This window comes from Limanda limanda, chromosome 23 (genome assembly GCF_963576545.1).
Source record: "Limanda limanda chromosome 23, fLimLim1.1, whole genome shotgun sequence".
NCBI lineage: Eukaryota > Metazoa > Chordata > Actinopteri > Pleuronectiformes > Pleuronectidae > Limanda > Limanda limanda.
The window spans coordinates 4,534,908-4,548,204 of NC_083658.1; the positions used below are offsets into that span (position 1 = coordinate 4,534,908).

At 43.4% G+C, this 13,297-nt stretch overlaps 3 protein-coding genes across 3 annotated transcripts; 2 read left to right on the top strand and 1 right to left on the bottom strand.

Moving 5' to 3' along the window:
• The first annotated feature begins 552 nt into the window (after positions 1–552).
• On the top strand, positions 553–5,838 carry LOC132996499 (metalloreductase STEAP3-like). Its single transcript, XM_061066789.1, has 6 exons — positions 553–584; positions 1,314–1,556; positions 2,328–2,594; positions 2,690–3,217; positions 3,302–3,466; positions 4,540–5,838. The coding sequence occupies exons 2-6, from the start codon at positions 1,329–1,331 to the stop codon at positions 4,822–4,824; spliced, it is 1,473 nt and encodes a 490-aa protein (XP_060922772.1). The 5' UTR covers positions 553–584; positions 1,314–1,328; the 3' UTR covers positions 4,825–5,838.
• A 548-nt stretch (positions 5,839–6,386) lies between these two features.
• LOC132996982 (acyl-CoA-binding protein-like) lies at positions 6,387–7,634 on the top strand. The gene is made up of 4 exons (XM_061067354.1): positions 6,387–6,392; positions 6,631–6,748; positions 7,136–7,198; positions 7,298–7,634. Exons 1-4 carry the CDS (start codon positions 6,387–6,389, stop codon positions 7,369–7,371), a joined length of 261 nt encoding a protein of 86 aa, XP_060923337.1. The 3' UTR covers positions 7,372–7,634.
• Positions 7,635–8,922: 1,288 nt separating this feature from the next.
• On the bottom strand, positions 8,923–13,041 carry sctr (secretin receptor). Its single transcript, XM_061066790.1, has 13 exons — positions 13,000–13,041; positions 12,816–12,921; positions 12,331–12,441; positions 11,968–12,074; positions 11,767–11,876; positions 11,221–11,353; positions 10,994–11,147; positions 10,845–10,905; positions 10,694–10,763; positions 10,285–10,376; positions 10,052–10,190; positions 9,192–9,233; positions 8,923–9,108 (listed from the first exon to the last, which is right to left on the bottom strand). Exons 1-13 carry the CDS (start codon positions 13,039–13,041, stop codon positions 8,923–8,925), a joined length of 1,353 nt encoding a protein of 450 aa, XP_060922773.1.
• Between the last annotated feature and the right edge of the window lie 256 nt (positions 13,042–13,297).

Sequence of the window (13,297 nt, forward strand, 5' to 3'; positions counted from 1 at the left end):
ATGTTGACAGCGTGGAACCTGCAGTCAGTGATCTTTTGAACGCAGTTTCACTTTTGTGTTTTTATCCGGATCCCGGGGGCCGGTTCATCAGATACATCGCTTCTGCATTTATATGTGAACATAATTAAATCAACGATTAAAACGCCATCTTAGCTTAGCGTGTGTTAGCATGGGAACAAACATGAATTAGGATTAAATACAAATAGGAAATTTAGACCTGAGAGACTTAAAGTTATGTGATCACCTCATTTCTTTTCAGCAAATCCTTCGGTGTAATATAAAATAATTAGTGGTATGCCCCAGGGCTCAGTTCTTGGTCCACTTTTGTCCTAATGGATGTAAACACAGTTAAACCAGTCCCGAGTTGAACCAGTTCACCAAACCAGTTTAAACAAAACACACAAGACATGTTTAGTTAATTCAGAATCTATTTATTTAAATGAAAATGATCTATTAGAGATGATTTAAAGGAGCTGAACCTCCTCCTCTCTTTATCTCTCACCCACACGTGTAGGCGTTTCCGGGGCGGGGCTTTGGCCGTTGCGTCATCTGATCAGGAAGCAGCGCAGAGGGAGAAACCCGCGGTGAGTAAACGAGCGTAAACAACTTTGGCTCGACTCTTTTAGTTCTTACCCGAGCTAAACTATAACTTCCAAGGGTTTTGTTCCGTGATAAAGCTGCTGTGGGTTCGCTGGTGTCGCGCTGCGGGTGACCGGGGAACTTTACCCGGGTTAAGGACAGCTTTACCCGGGTTAAGGACAAGGACAACACGCCACTTGTACCATGCGACGCCAAACTCCTTCTGGATTTTATGCTTTTTAACCTTTGATCACGTGTCACTCGGTTTTAATAAATTGTAAAAAAATTCCTGAAACGGTTTCTGGATCCGGGGGGTGTTGCGGTAAATTCGGCAAGTGAACGATTAGTAAACCAGCATATTCATAAAAATCCCATTAGACTATTTCCAGTGCTGATGTTAGATCCGCTAATGTGGGGATTAAAGGTTATATAGAGGATCATGACTTCAGAATTAAATGTACATGTTAAATATGTTTTATTATTTCATTATTAATGCAGAGTTATGGATCTAGAACATTTGAGACATTATGATAATCCTAGTTGTGGGTTATAATAAGAATCAGACACAAGCCAATTAAAATAAAAAACAAAACTTAACGTAAAATGTTAAGTTTCTGTCAGCAAATGACAAATAAACATCAATAACACCTTTTTTCTTTTTATTCCTCTGTTCTGTGTCTTGCTTGTAAACATGAATGTGAATAACCTGACCCCCCCCCCCCCTCTCTCTGCAGCCCTGTCAGTGCATCATGCCTGATGACATGGCGAGGCCGTTGGTGCGAGGCGGCGGTGAAGGCGGAGCCTCCAGACACCTCGAAGCCCTCATGTCCGAACCCGGCGCCCCGGTGATCGGCATCTTGGGCACGGGCGACTTCTCCCGCTCGCTGGCCAGGAGGCTGGTGGCGTCCGGCTACCACGTGGTGGTGGGGAGCCGGACCCCCAAACGCTCCCTGGCTCGGTTCCCAGAGGACGCCGAGGTGACACACACACACACACACACACACACACACACAGACACACACACACACTGACAAACACACAGTGACATTGACACACTCACCATTTAATTACTGTTTTTGTGTCTCTGCTCAGGCTGATAATTATATCTTTACTCAGACTTTTCCCACTAGAGATAATAGCTGTTGTCTTTATCTTGTATAAACAGATAATAGACAGTTGATGTATGGGAACAGTAGAAAACAGTCAATCCTTCATTTTTAAGGTTTCACTTTCTATATGAGCCATTGTGCAATGTTTCCTGAGGCAGTTTGTGATGACAAATTCATGGTCTTGCAAAATAAAATTTGTAGGTGATCATTGTGGGAACCTAATAAGATCTGGCTTTTGTCTACAATAGAAAACGATCACGTGTAAAAGAGGTTTAAGAAATTATATAGGATTTGTTTATTTTTAGGGAAGAATATCAGAATCAGAATTCTTTTTATTGCCACGCATATTTGCATATATTGGAAATTGCCATGGTGTGGTTGGTGCACTGTACATAAAAACAAAACAACAATATATACAGTAAGAAAGATACAATAGATAGGAAGAAGATAAGAAACATTTAAGAATAACAGACGCCTCAAAAGCCAAAAATACAAATTTAATCATTTTTGGGATGATAATTATTTACTGATGTTTCACTGATATTTGTTTTAATGTCTAACAATAACTCTGTGATTATTACAACGTGCCTCTCACATGCATGTCCTCCTCTCCTGACCATGTCCCTCTGTGTCCTCCAGCTGACGTCTCAGATGGAGGCGGCCACTCAGGCCGACCTGGTCTTTGTGGCCGTGTTTCCCGAGCACCACTCCACGCTGCTGCAGTTGAAGCCGGCGCTGGCGGGGAAGACGCTGGTGGACGTCAGCAACGGTTTGCAGATCAACCGGGACGGACCCTCGAACGCCCACCAGCTGGCCGATCTGTTTCCCGAAAGCTTCGTGGTGAAAGGGTTCAACACCATATCGGCCTGGAATCTGCAGGTGGGCCCTCGGGACGGAAGCAGACAGGTAGGAGACAGCAGCAGCAGCTCCTTGTGGCTCAGATTCAATGAGGAAGAATTCTATTGAGGACCTCTGAGCTTCTGGTCACCTCTCCTCCTCAGGTTTTCCTCTGCAGTGACAACCCCATCGCCAAGAACTCGGTGACGCAGCTGTGTCGCAGGATGGGCTTCGTCCCCGTGGACATGGGCCGCCTCTCCTCCTCCCTGGAGATCGAGAACCTCCCCTTCTACCTCTTTCCCTCCTGGCACCTTCCCGTCCTCTGCACCCTGTCGCTGTTCATCTTTTTCTACTTGTACAACTTCCTCCGGGACGTCCTGCATCCCTTCGTCAAGGGAGGGAAGAGCGCTTTCTACAAAATGCCCATCGAGACCGTCAACGTCACCCTTCCCTCCGTGGCCCTGGTGATGCTGGCGCTGGTCTACCTGCCGGGTCTGTGCGCCGCCTTCCTCCAGCTGCGGTGGTGCACCAAGTACAACCGCTTCCCCAGCTGGCTGGACCGCTGGCTGACCAGGAGGAAGCAGTTTGGACTGTGTAGCTTCCTGTGCGCCGCTCTGCACGCCGTCTACAGCCTGTGTCTCCCCATGAGGAAGTCGGCCCGCTACAAACTGCTCAACGCCGCTTTCAAACAGGTGAGAGGAAGAAACTGCATCCCTTGTGTTGCATGTGAAGTCACGTGAAGCGACCTCTCTTGACCTTGTTGTTTCCTCGTGCAGGTGAAGGCGGGGGTGGAGGACTCGTGGGTGGACGAGGACGTGTGGAGGATGGAGCTGTACCTCTCGGTGGGCATCATGGCTCTCGGGCTGCTCTCTTTGCTCGCTGTCACCTCGCTGCCCTCGGTGGCCAACGCTGTCAACTGGAGGGAGTTCACCTTCATACAGGTGCACACACACACACACAAGGACACACACACACACACGGACACACACGCACACACACACACACACGGACATGTCAGGTTAATGCATGCTGCCAAATGGATTGCCGGGTAAGACACACTCATGCAGCTTGACATGTAGACAGGCAGGTGTCAGGCTGATGTGAAGACAGTTGTTTTCCCACACGCTCCCACAGTCACACACACACTCGGACATCATGACTCCTCGTCTTCCTGCAGCTGCCCCAGAATTGGCATTAAACTTTGGGCTGTGACTGAACCATCAGGAGTGCTGTGACTCATTCACTTCCTCCTCTCTCTCTTCCCCCCTCCTCCTTGACCTCCTTCATCTCGCCCTCCAAATTTCCCGGTCTCGAGGTCCATCTGAGCAGTTTTTTTTTCTTCTTTCATCTCCCTGTAATCCGCTGACAGTCAGATTAGTCATGTGCCGAGACCATACGTGATGAAAGGCAGCTTTCTGCCCAGCCGTGCGTGCTCCTGCGTGTGCTTGTGTGTTTGGGCATCACCCTCATTCAGTGTTTACCAACTACACATGGAAGTCAACCTAAGTCCATGAAGGTTAGTTGTGTTTGAACATTTATTTGAACCAGGGGGGGGGAGTTCAGATTTGAAATATAGTGGATTTCATAATAAACAGTCTCCTCAGACCCTCTGAAGTAGTTGGCCTCAGGATCCAGCAGAGGGCGCTCACTGTCAACTGGACCTGAGAAGTGGCTGCAGGTGTATTTTGAATATATTCTGATGAATAACTTGTCGTGTCAAACTACTTCAAACATGATACAGTTTTACTTATACGTTTACATTTTTTATAAAAACTTAACTTTGTGGTCAATTCAGAATAAAACAAGTTGATACAATCATCATTTTATCTGCTTTTGAAAATGCTCCAATTAATAATTGAATGGATGTATTGTCACCCTGTCAATATATATAATATTGACTATAATAAATATAGATAAAGATAAAGAGTGCCTTTTAAACAACACAACTAATCTGAGGAGGTTTGTCTTGTTATATTTCTGCATCAAATACAAGCCCTTCTGTCCCCCCCTGCAGTCCAGTCTGGGTTACTGCGCCTTGTTCATGGCCACCCTCCACGTGCTACTCTTCGGCTGGAACCGAGCCTTCTCTCCGGACCAGTACCGCTTCCTCCTGCCTCCCACCTTCGTGCTGGTGCTGATCCTCCCACTAGTGGCGCTGCTGGGCCGCCTGGCGCTCTTCCTGCCCTGCGTGGCCCTTCGGCTGCGGCAGATCCGCCGCGGCTGGGAGAGACGCCAGCACGTCCACTTCACGCCGAGGGACGGCGACTGCAACGGGCTGGAGGACGTCAGCGATGTGTGAGGAGCTCCAGACGAGAAGGTGGAGGAGTGGAGCTCCCCGTTCACACTCATGAATATCAACTCCACTCTGAGACGGACGATAAATGATTCATCATCACAGGCTCGCTTCTAGTTTAATCTCTAACTGTAGATCTGTAGAGACATTGGACCAGAGTGGTCGGCTTCATTGCACTATACTTTCAAATAATCCGTTTCTTGTTTTCTTCCACTTCCCTGGAGTTTCAGCCCAGGACTGAAGAAGAGTTTTAGTTTCTGTCCTAATTTATTCAAATCACTCTCTGTTCCACTTGAAGTGAACCTGCTGGAGAATGTATCGCTGAAGCAGAACAGCAGAGTTTTAGTTCTGTTCATGTTTCGTTTCTGATTCTAAGGTTTTGATGCAGTTTTTGTTCGGCTCGTACTTCAATCTGATGTTCAGATTATTTATCGAACAACCTTTTGTGCCTTTTGGTCCAAATCCAAAGTGAAACCGGTCGTATTGCGTGATGTCACTGTTGAGTTTTACGCACTACAAATTCAAAAGCATGTTACAATCATTCAAACTATTGTATTTTACTTGGTTTTAAAAAGCACAAACATCACTGACAATATTTATATTATCTGTTTACTTCAGCCCCGTCCTTTTCAAAATAAAATAACGATATTGAAGTGGTACAAGAAAGATTTCAAATAGTCATCTGGAATATCTCCGTTTAAACTCCATTAATATTCACATATCTGTTTTATTATGTAATGACATCGTTGGACGTTTTCCGACCACAAATGACCAAAAATAACTTTGCACAGTCCCTCACTGATACGAGAAAACTCCATCAACTCCTTTATTTAACATGTCTAAGATTATTTTCCTGTGTTGTACTGATCAGTCCAGTGTTCCTGCCAAAGACGACAGTGTTACTCTAAATTCAAATGTTGCAGGGGCTGAAAGAGAAGTCGCTGTATTAACATAAAGAGATGAATGTAAAAATACTAATATACATTTCTAGAATGCAGAATAAAGATATTTTTTCCCACATTTCTTTCACCATCATGTTTTCATTTCATTCTTAGGCTTTGTCAGTTTTGTGTGAGGATTAAACATATCTACGTTTTATCATTTCCAGATCTGACTCATCTGATCTTATGTGTTTGAACAAGTGAAGCTGTTTTTTTTAAATATGTGGATGCTGCCATCTTGTGGCTAAGGAATAATATTTCCCTCGTCACCCCAACGTTTTCCTTAACATGGAAATTGCACATGAGTAAATATTAGCTTTTTAACAGTTCTGGTTTGTTCTAAGGTTTGGAAGTAAACAACTAAGTTTATCTGTTTTGCATTTTGTGTAACTGTAACTTATAACCTGCAGCGTTAACTTCAGGTAACACGTGATTATCAGGTATTTCGACTTCCCAGGTGAGGCAGAGCAGGAGAAGAGGCGGAGTCCTGAGATCCATTATCTGAGTCACCACTTTCTCTGTTGACTGGAGAATCCTCCTCTCCGGTTTTGTGCTTCCCTGCGACTCCCAACAGAAGAACCCAGCTCTCTGCAGGACTAGTAGGACGAGTGGTAACAGACACCTGGGATGACTGTAAGTGCCTGTGCTCTCTTTTCAGTTTGATACTGTGAAACTGCTGCTGTGGTGTTATTAAGTGACCTCTAAAGTGAGGTCAACTCCCAGGGACGTGGTTGAGCAGGAATGTGTCTGATTCGCTTCACGTGTTGAGTCTACACTTGTTCTCTTGACTGTGGAACAATCGCTCTACTTTAGGAATGTGTTTCGAAATCTCCTCAGGATCTTTTCAGGATCTGTTTTCTCTTCGCACCAGGAATCATTTCTCAAAGCAGTGGAGGAGTCGAAGGTGCTGAAGAAGAAGCCTGGAAAAGATGAGCTCTCTGAACTCTACGGTTTATACAAGCAGTCCACTGTCGGTGACGTCGACTACGGTGAGTTACTGTGGTTTTACTGGTTTTAACAAAGGCTTCTGATGTCGGAGGATTCACAGAGAAACTTTAGGAACAGTTCCAGTACCGGTAGAGAGAGAGAGAGAGAGAGGTGCAGCAGAGCCGGGGTGGGGTGAGACAAAAATCAGGTCGGACGAGTTTGGTGTCCTTTTCTGAGTGATACCAATCTGTCTTCTGTCTGTGCATAAGTTATCCACAGACATACATTGAGCTAATAATACATATTACTTTTAGTCCAGTATCATTTTTTATGCATTACTTGTATGTATGTATGTTATTGCTATATGCTAATAGCTCATCTGTGGGACTTGTGTGTGTGTTATTAAAAAATGAAAAATAAATAATAGATGATTGATTCTACGTTCACAGAGCGTCCCGGGATTCTCGACTTCGTAGGAAAATTAAAGTGGGATGCATGGATCATTTTCAAAGGTCAGATTCAAAACAAAATGTTTTCTAAAATCCACTATTGAATAAGAGTATTTACATGTAAAACAGTCCAACCAACAGTTTGTGTTTCTGAACCAACAGGGATGACCAAAGAAGAAGCCATGGCCGCCTATGTTGCTGCGGTGGAGAAGCTAAAGGAGAAATATGGAATTTAGCCCTTTTCTCTCCTCTCGTCGTGTTTTATGTTCACTGTGATATCTCCTGTGTTTTCTCAGTAAACTGGAGGGCGCCCTTAAAGACTGATTTTACAAACTGCAGCAGTTTATTCATGTGTGAGACTTAATTTGTTTAAAAACCAAGAGAACAACAACTGAAGATGCATGTTTTTTGAGGAATAGTTGAACATTTAGTTTGCTAGTTATACAGCAAACAGGCAGCAGTGATGTTTAAATAAGTAGTGAAGTGTCAACAGGTCAAATAATCCGGTCGGGTTAGTTGTTTTCCATCAGCCTCCACTTTCTGTTGTGTTTCTTTAAATGTAAATCGAGTCCTTGAAATGCTAATGTGGTGTTTCTATAGATTTTCATGTATAAACAGTTCACAAGCAGCTGTTTACAGAGATGCTGCCTTTGAAAAATAAAGACTTGATCTCTGGGCCTCACTCCAATTTACCTGAGACTTGATGGATGTCTAGATAGTCTGGTTGTTTTGTTTGTTTACATTTTCCCTGGAAATAATTCATAAAAACAAAGAATCCTATTCCGAGGACTGATTGTATTTATGGGCAATTCGATCACAAAAGACAATCTGGATCTTTCAGGTTTAAATGTTTCACATTGTTGTTTAACTCCTATTTTAGAATCTAACAGTAAAAGGATGGTGAATCATAGATTTACTGCTGCATTGGTAAAATATTAGGGCTGGGCAACGATTCAAAGTTTTAATCGCGATTAATCGCATGATTTCCCTGATTAATCACGATTAATCGCATTTGTATACGCAAAATCCAATAATGAATTAAAAAGTAGTGTATAGCGCAATTTTGTGATAAGAAAATTCACCTTGGCAGTGGCTACAAATAACTTTGGTTCTGTCGACTCCGCCGTCTGGAAGGACTTTAAAATGAAAATGGCCATGTAAAAGCTCCGTACCCTTATCCATGGTTGTTTATCCGCCAATTATTTTCTTTTTTCCGGTTCCGCAGCAGTCAGCAACAGACTTTCACAAAATAAAACCCTGACTTTCACAATAAAACAATAAATAATCAAACCTGAGTTAATGCGAGATAAAATAATTAGTTGAGTTAAATAAGTGATGAGTTAACTCGTAATTAACTAGTTAACTTGCCCAGCCCTATAAAATATCTTATGTCAAAAACTGCTGGAATTGCCCTATAAAATATCTGTAATACCAAATATCAAACGAATTCCATTCCTGCCACTAGTTAAACCCGTTAGAAACACATTGTCCCACAAGGCTGCAGAAATCCCAGTCTTAATAAAAACAAACAACAGGATATATTATTTTCTATTGCAGTAACTTTGACCAGTTCTTTTTTTAATGCGAGCAGCTGCTTACATCAGATTATACCGACTTGAAAACCCCAATAACTCTCAAACTTCATCCGCCGTTGTTTCAAACATCTCATCGTGAATGAAAATATATATTCTCGTACAAGTCACTGATAAATAACGACGTCTAAACAGTTCAGACTCCACAGTCTTCCTCGTGTGGTCAGATCGAATCACTGGACTGTCCGTCTCCAGTCACATCTCCATCGTGTCCACCGGGAGGCCGGCGGTGCCCGGGCTGCCTGGAGAGCAGGGCAGCAGGGTGACCTGGGTGTGGGGGGAGGCGCTGTGGCTGATGGAGCCGTGATGCTGCCTGGGCCGAGCGTGCAGGAGCCGGGTGAGCCTCCACCTCCTCCACCGCCTCTGGATCTCGTGCTGCACCTGGAATTTCAAACAACATCCCCAAGTCGCTGCACGTTATTCAAACCCCACATTTCACTCAGGAGCTGTTCACGGTTTCCTACCTCTCCGTTCATGAAGCAGTAAAGCACAGCGACCGCAAACCCCTGAGAGACGTGGAGACACAGACAGGCGTCGTCAGTGTATTTGTATCAGTGGTGTCAAAAGTATTCACATTCATTACTCAAGTAGAAGTATAGATACTAGGGTTTAAAAATACTTTTGTAGAAGTTGAAGTATCAACTTAAGCTTTTTACTTAAGTACAAGTGTGAAAGTATTGGTTTCAAAACTACTTAAAGTATAAAAGTAAAAGTAATGTAAGGGGAAAAAAAAATTCCATTAAGGAAAAACTCTTAAGCCGCGTCTCAGGGGCCTATAGTGCACTACCCCCCCTCCTCCAAAAAACAAATTTTTCTAAAGGCCATTATGACTATAATGTTATATTAAAATGTTATGTTGAAAAATGTTGGATGAACTAGGCTACCCGTTTGAACTGCAAATATGCCCATTGAAAATTATACAATTTTATTACAATGCAAATACATATATTGTTGGAAGAGACCTTTGGACTCAACACTACCAATAATCAAACTTGACTATCTAGAGGAAGTAAAAGTCGTAACAAGGTCGTGTTGCCTTTTTTTGTGTGTGTTTTTGAACGATGACAAACCGGAATGAAAACCAGCCAAAATTAAATAGGAGTAACGAGGCTATTTTTAAAATGTAAGAAGTAGAAAGTACAGATATTTGCGTGAAAATGTAAGAAGTAGAAGTAAAAAGTTGTCTGAAAAATAAATACTCCAGTAAAGTATAGATACCCAACATTTCTACTTAAGTAAGTTAACGAAGTATTTGTACTTCGTTACTTGACACCTCTGATTTGTATCTATCATTATTCTCAGTGAACTGCTTCAGATGGTGTACCTGCGTGGAGGACAGAGCGAGCTCTGCAAACGTCCAGATCTTAAACACCAGGCTGCTGACCTCCACGGGCAGGAAGACAAACAGGATGTAGTGCAGACCGAACAGAGCCACCAGGAAGAAGGTGGACTTGATCAGCCTCCTGGGGGAAGACAAGGACAACACTTCCTCATTAGTGATGACGACTTCTGCTCCTGTGCCTTTGACCCCCACAAGTGAGTGAGCACCACACTCACTTGTACTGACTGAACTCGTTCCTCTGAGCGTCGGGCATCCTCAGCTTGCTCACCAGGATCCTCAGGATCCCCAGGAAGAAAACCAGATTCATCTGAAAGGATGAAAACCTGTGAGAACATGATGGTTGTTGCAGGTTTTTTTCCTCCACACAATACTTCAGTTGTTAAATTCACTTATTCACTTTCTTGCTAAGAGTCAGATGAGGAGTTGAAATGGTTAGCTTAGCTTAGCATAAAGACTGGAAACGGAGGGAAACGGCTAGCCTTGCTCTGGTGTCATGTGTTGCACTATTTTTTGAATTCACTCCCTGGTGTCCTGTCATCACTGTGATGAAAAGGTGAATAAGTGTGTTTTATAAAATGTGAGGTTTTAAATGAGATATTGAAGGAAAAGAGAGAATCTATTTACAGATATCGTCAGAAACACAGGCACTCGAAGTATCCACCAGATCCACTCATGGTTCCTGGTTTCCCAACAGCTGTAAAGAAATAAAACCATTGTAAAAACATCATATATTATTCATACAATAAAGTAAATGAATGACAGATTTTCCCTTTACCCTTCGTCTTCATAGAAATACTTGGCACAGCCCCAGGAGACGATGACAATCACTGGTAAACCTGTGTATCACAAACATCTGGGTTGAATCCAACACCTACAAAGTCTGTATTTGCTATATTGACAAAGTGTTTTCTCTCGTGTCCATACCCCAGCTCAGGACGATGTACCAGACCAGGTGTTTCTTCAGCGAGAAGAAGGAGCGGCTCACCAGCGTGAACAGGAAGTGGCCCTCCACCAGCAGCCAGCTGTAGTTGGCCAGGATGGAGTAGTTGGAGAACATCAGGACGAGCTTGCACGCCACCTGTTGGGGACAGAAGGTGAGCGAGCGTCCTGGACATTCATCAGCACCATGTACACTGGTCATCTCCTCATACCGGGTAGTGGTCACAGTGGTAGAGCTCTTCATTAGTAAACAGCAGAGAGTCTCTGATGAAGATGAAGATGGCCCTCAGGATGAAGGAGAGAAAGAGCTGGATGTGGATGTAGTTCCTGGTGCAGTGGAGCTTCCTGAACAGTGAACAAGATTATTATAAACACACAATATGGACCTGTTTATATTAAAACACAAGCAAAATATCCTTTTGTATAGTTGAAATTAACGTTTAACTGAATTAAGATCATCTTAAGATATTTAATTTGTATTAACAAATCCACACAAAGTTCCACCTAGAGTAGATTCTATTTAAAGATGGACGCATGACAGCTTCCTAAAAGTGAAGCCAAATCATCCTGACTTTTTTCTTTTAATGAACATCTCTGTATTATTTGTTGAGAAACAATCTAGAAGTTAAAAGTTTCTTCCTCAGCCCGTGTCCCACCCTCCCATCCAGTTTAAAGACAATCGGTTCAGTAGTTTTTGCGTAGTCCTGCTGATATACACACAAACAGCCCTGAAGACACACTATGTTAAAGTCTGGTACCTGAACAGACAGAATATGGTGATGGCGATGGTGAGGGAGATGAGGGACAGTGTGTATCCAGCTGTGTACATGGTCTTCACGTAGGAGAAGTACAGGTGAGAATCTGAGGGCTGAACAAACAGAAACAGAAGGATGCTCTTAGAGGTTCAGCCCGAGGTCAGAGGGTCACATTGGGTAGAAACACAAACGAGTAAACCCGACCTCTCCCAGGAAGGGAAGCGTCTCGTTGAAGGAGTAGCCACATGCGTCCTCGTGGGGGACCAGCAGGTCCGTCCAGCCGCCGGCGGAGCAGTTGCGATGCACCGTGCCTGAGAAGCGGTAATAAAACAAAAAAGCATTAATCAATCACTGTGCTCGTCCCAATGTCAACACAGCACTTCACCGTGTAAGTCAGCGTCGCTGTGTACACCAGCACTTTATGGCTGCGTGTTTGGATAAAGACCCAGAGTGTGAGAAGGTGTCTCGAAAAACAAATGAGCTCCCTGGGAAATAATTAACCAGTGTGATGTTGTATACATAAAAGGTGTGTGTGTGTCTGTGTGTGAGTGTGTGTGTGTGTGTCACCTTCTGAATTGAAAAACTCTGGACATGGTTGAGAGACGGTTTCCCCGAGAGAAGCAGGAGGCCAGCAGTTCAGATGATCCCACATTCCTTCACAGTGCACGCTGGTGTTTTCTCCACAGACGGAACAGAAATTACACGTGTTAGTCTTATTTATGATTAGATTATGATTTGTTTTAATCTTATTTTGTAGATTAAAACAAATTATAAATCAACATAAAACACAATTTTGGATTTAATTTCATGTTTTTAATTTGCAGGGGAAACCAAAACCTGATGCTTTAATATGAAATAACTTCTAAATAACTATTTCCACTAAGTGTTTTTCTAGGTGCATTACATCACACGGCCACTAGGCGCCAGTGAAACACTGCATCACATTTCTGCAGCTCATTCATAGATTTTCCAATTTTCTCAATGTAACTTTCCACTCAGCAGGAAATCCATTTATTTTTATACGATAAAACATAAGCTCCACATTTTGAAACCCTCACCTGCTGCTCGGTGTGAGTCGTAGAGAAGAGCATCTCTCAGGCACTTCTCCTCCTCTTTCACCAGGTTGATGTGAGGATGACAACCTGACGAGGACTTTACCTTTGAAAAAACAAAAAAGTTCAGTCCAACTTCTATTATTATATTATATTTCATTTACATGTGTGTGTGTTTTCTCACTTGTGGCAGCAGCAACACTCCAATAAGTCCAACTCTGTTCATCATGTGGAGCAGATTCCTGTCTTGTCCATGAAGATCCTCATCCAGAGGTCCGGCTGCAGAGCTGGAGAACAAGCATCCTCCCGAGGAGCAGACACATGGAGACCAGACAGGTGACACCTGCACTGGTTTCTGCTTCACCAGCTGATGGAGTGCTTTTATCAGGATAGATCAAAAAGGAGCATCCTGTCATCCCCTTCAAAATAATACATGTGCTCAGGGGGTGGCAGGGGAATGTGAATTGTTGTGAGAACAAAAA

Excerpts from the sequence above, each read along its gene's own strand:
- LOC132996499 (XM_061066789.1), top strand. The coding sequence starts at position 1,329 with ATGCCTGATGACATGGCGAGGCCGTTGGTGCGAGGCGGCGGTGAAGGC. Across the intron at positions 1,557-2,327 it reads GGTTCCCAGAGGACGCCGAG|CTGACGTCTCAGATGGAGGC; the intron begins GTGACACACACA and ends TGTGTCCTCCAG. Across the intron at positions 3,218-3,301 it reads TCAACGCCGCTTTCAAACAG|GTGAAGGCGGGGGTGGAGGA; the intron begins GTGAGAGGAAGA and ends TTCCTCGTGCAG.
- LOC132996982 (XM_061067354.1), top strand. Across the intron at positions 6,749-7,135 it reads TGTCGGTGACGTCGACTACG|AGCGTCCCGGGATTCTCGAC; the intron begins GTGAGTTACTGT and ends CTACGTTCACAG. Across the intron at positions 7,199-7,297 it reads TGCATGGATCATTTTCAAAG|GGATGACCAAAGAAGAAGCC; the intron begins GTCAGATTCAAA and ends CTGAACCAACAG.
- sctr (XM_061066790.1), bottom strand. The coding sequence starts at position 13,041 with ATGAACAGAGTTGGACTTATTGGAGTGTTGCTGCTGCCACAA. Across the intron at positions 11,877-11,967 it reads CGCTTCCCTTCCTGGGAGAG|CCCTCAGATTCTCACCTGTA; the intron begins GTCGGGTTTACT and ends CTGTTTGTTCAG. Across the intron at positions 11,148-11,220 it reads ACCACTGTGACCACTACCCG|GTGGCGTGCAAGCTCGTCCT; the intron begins GTATGAGGAGAT and ends TGTCCCCAACAG.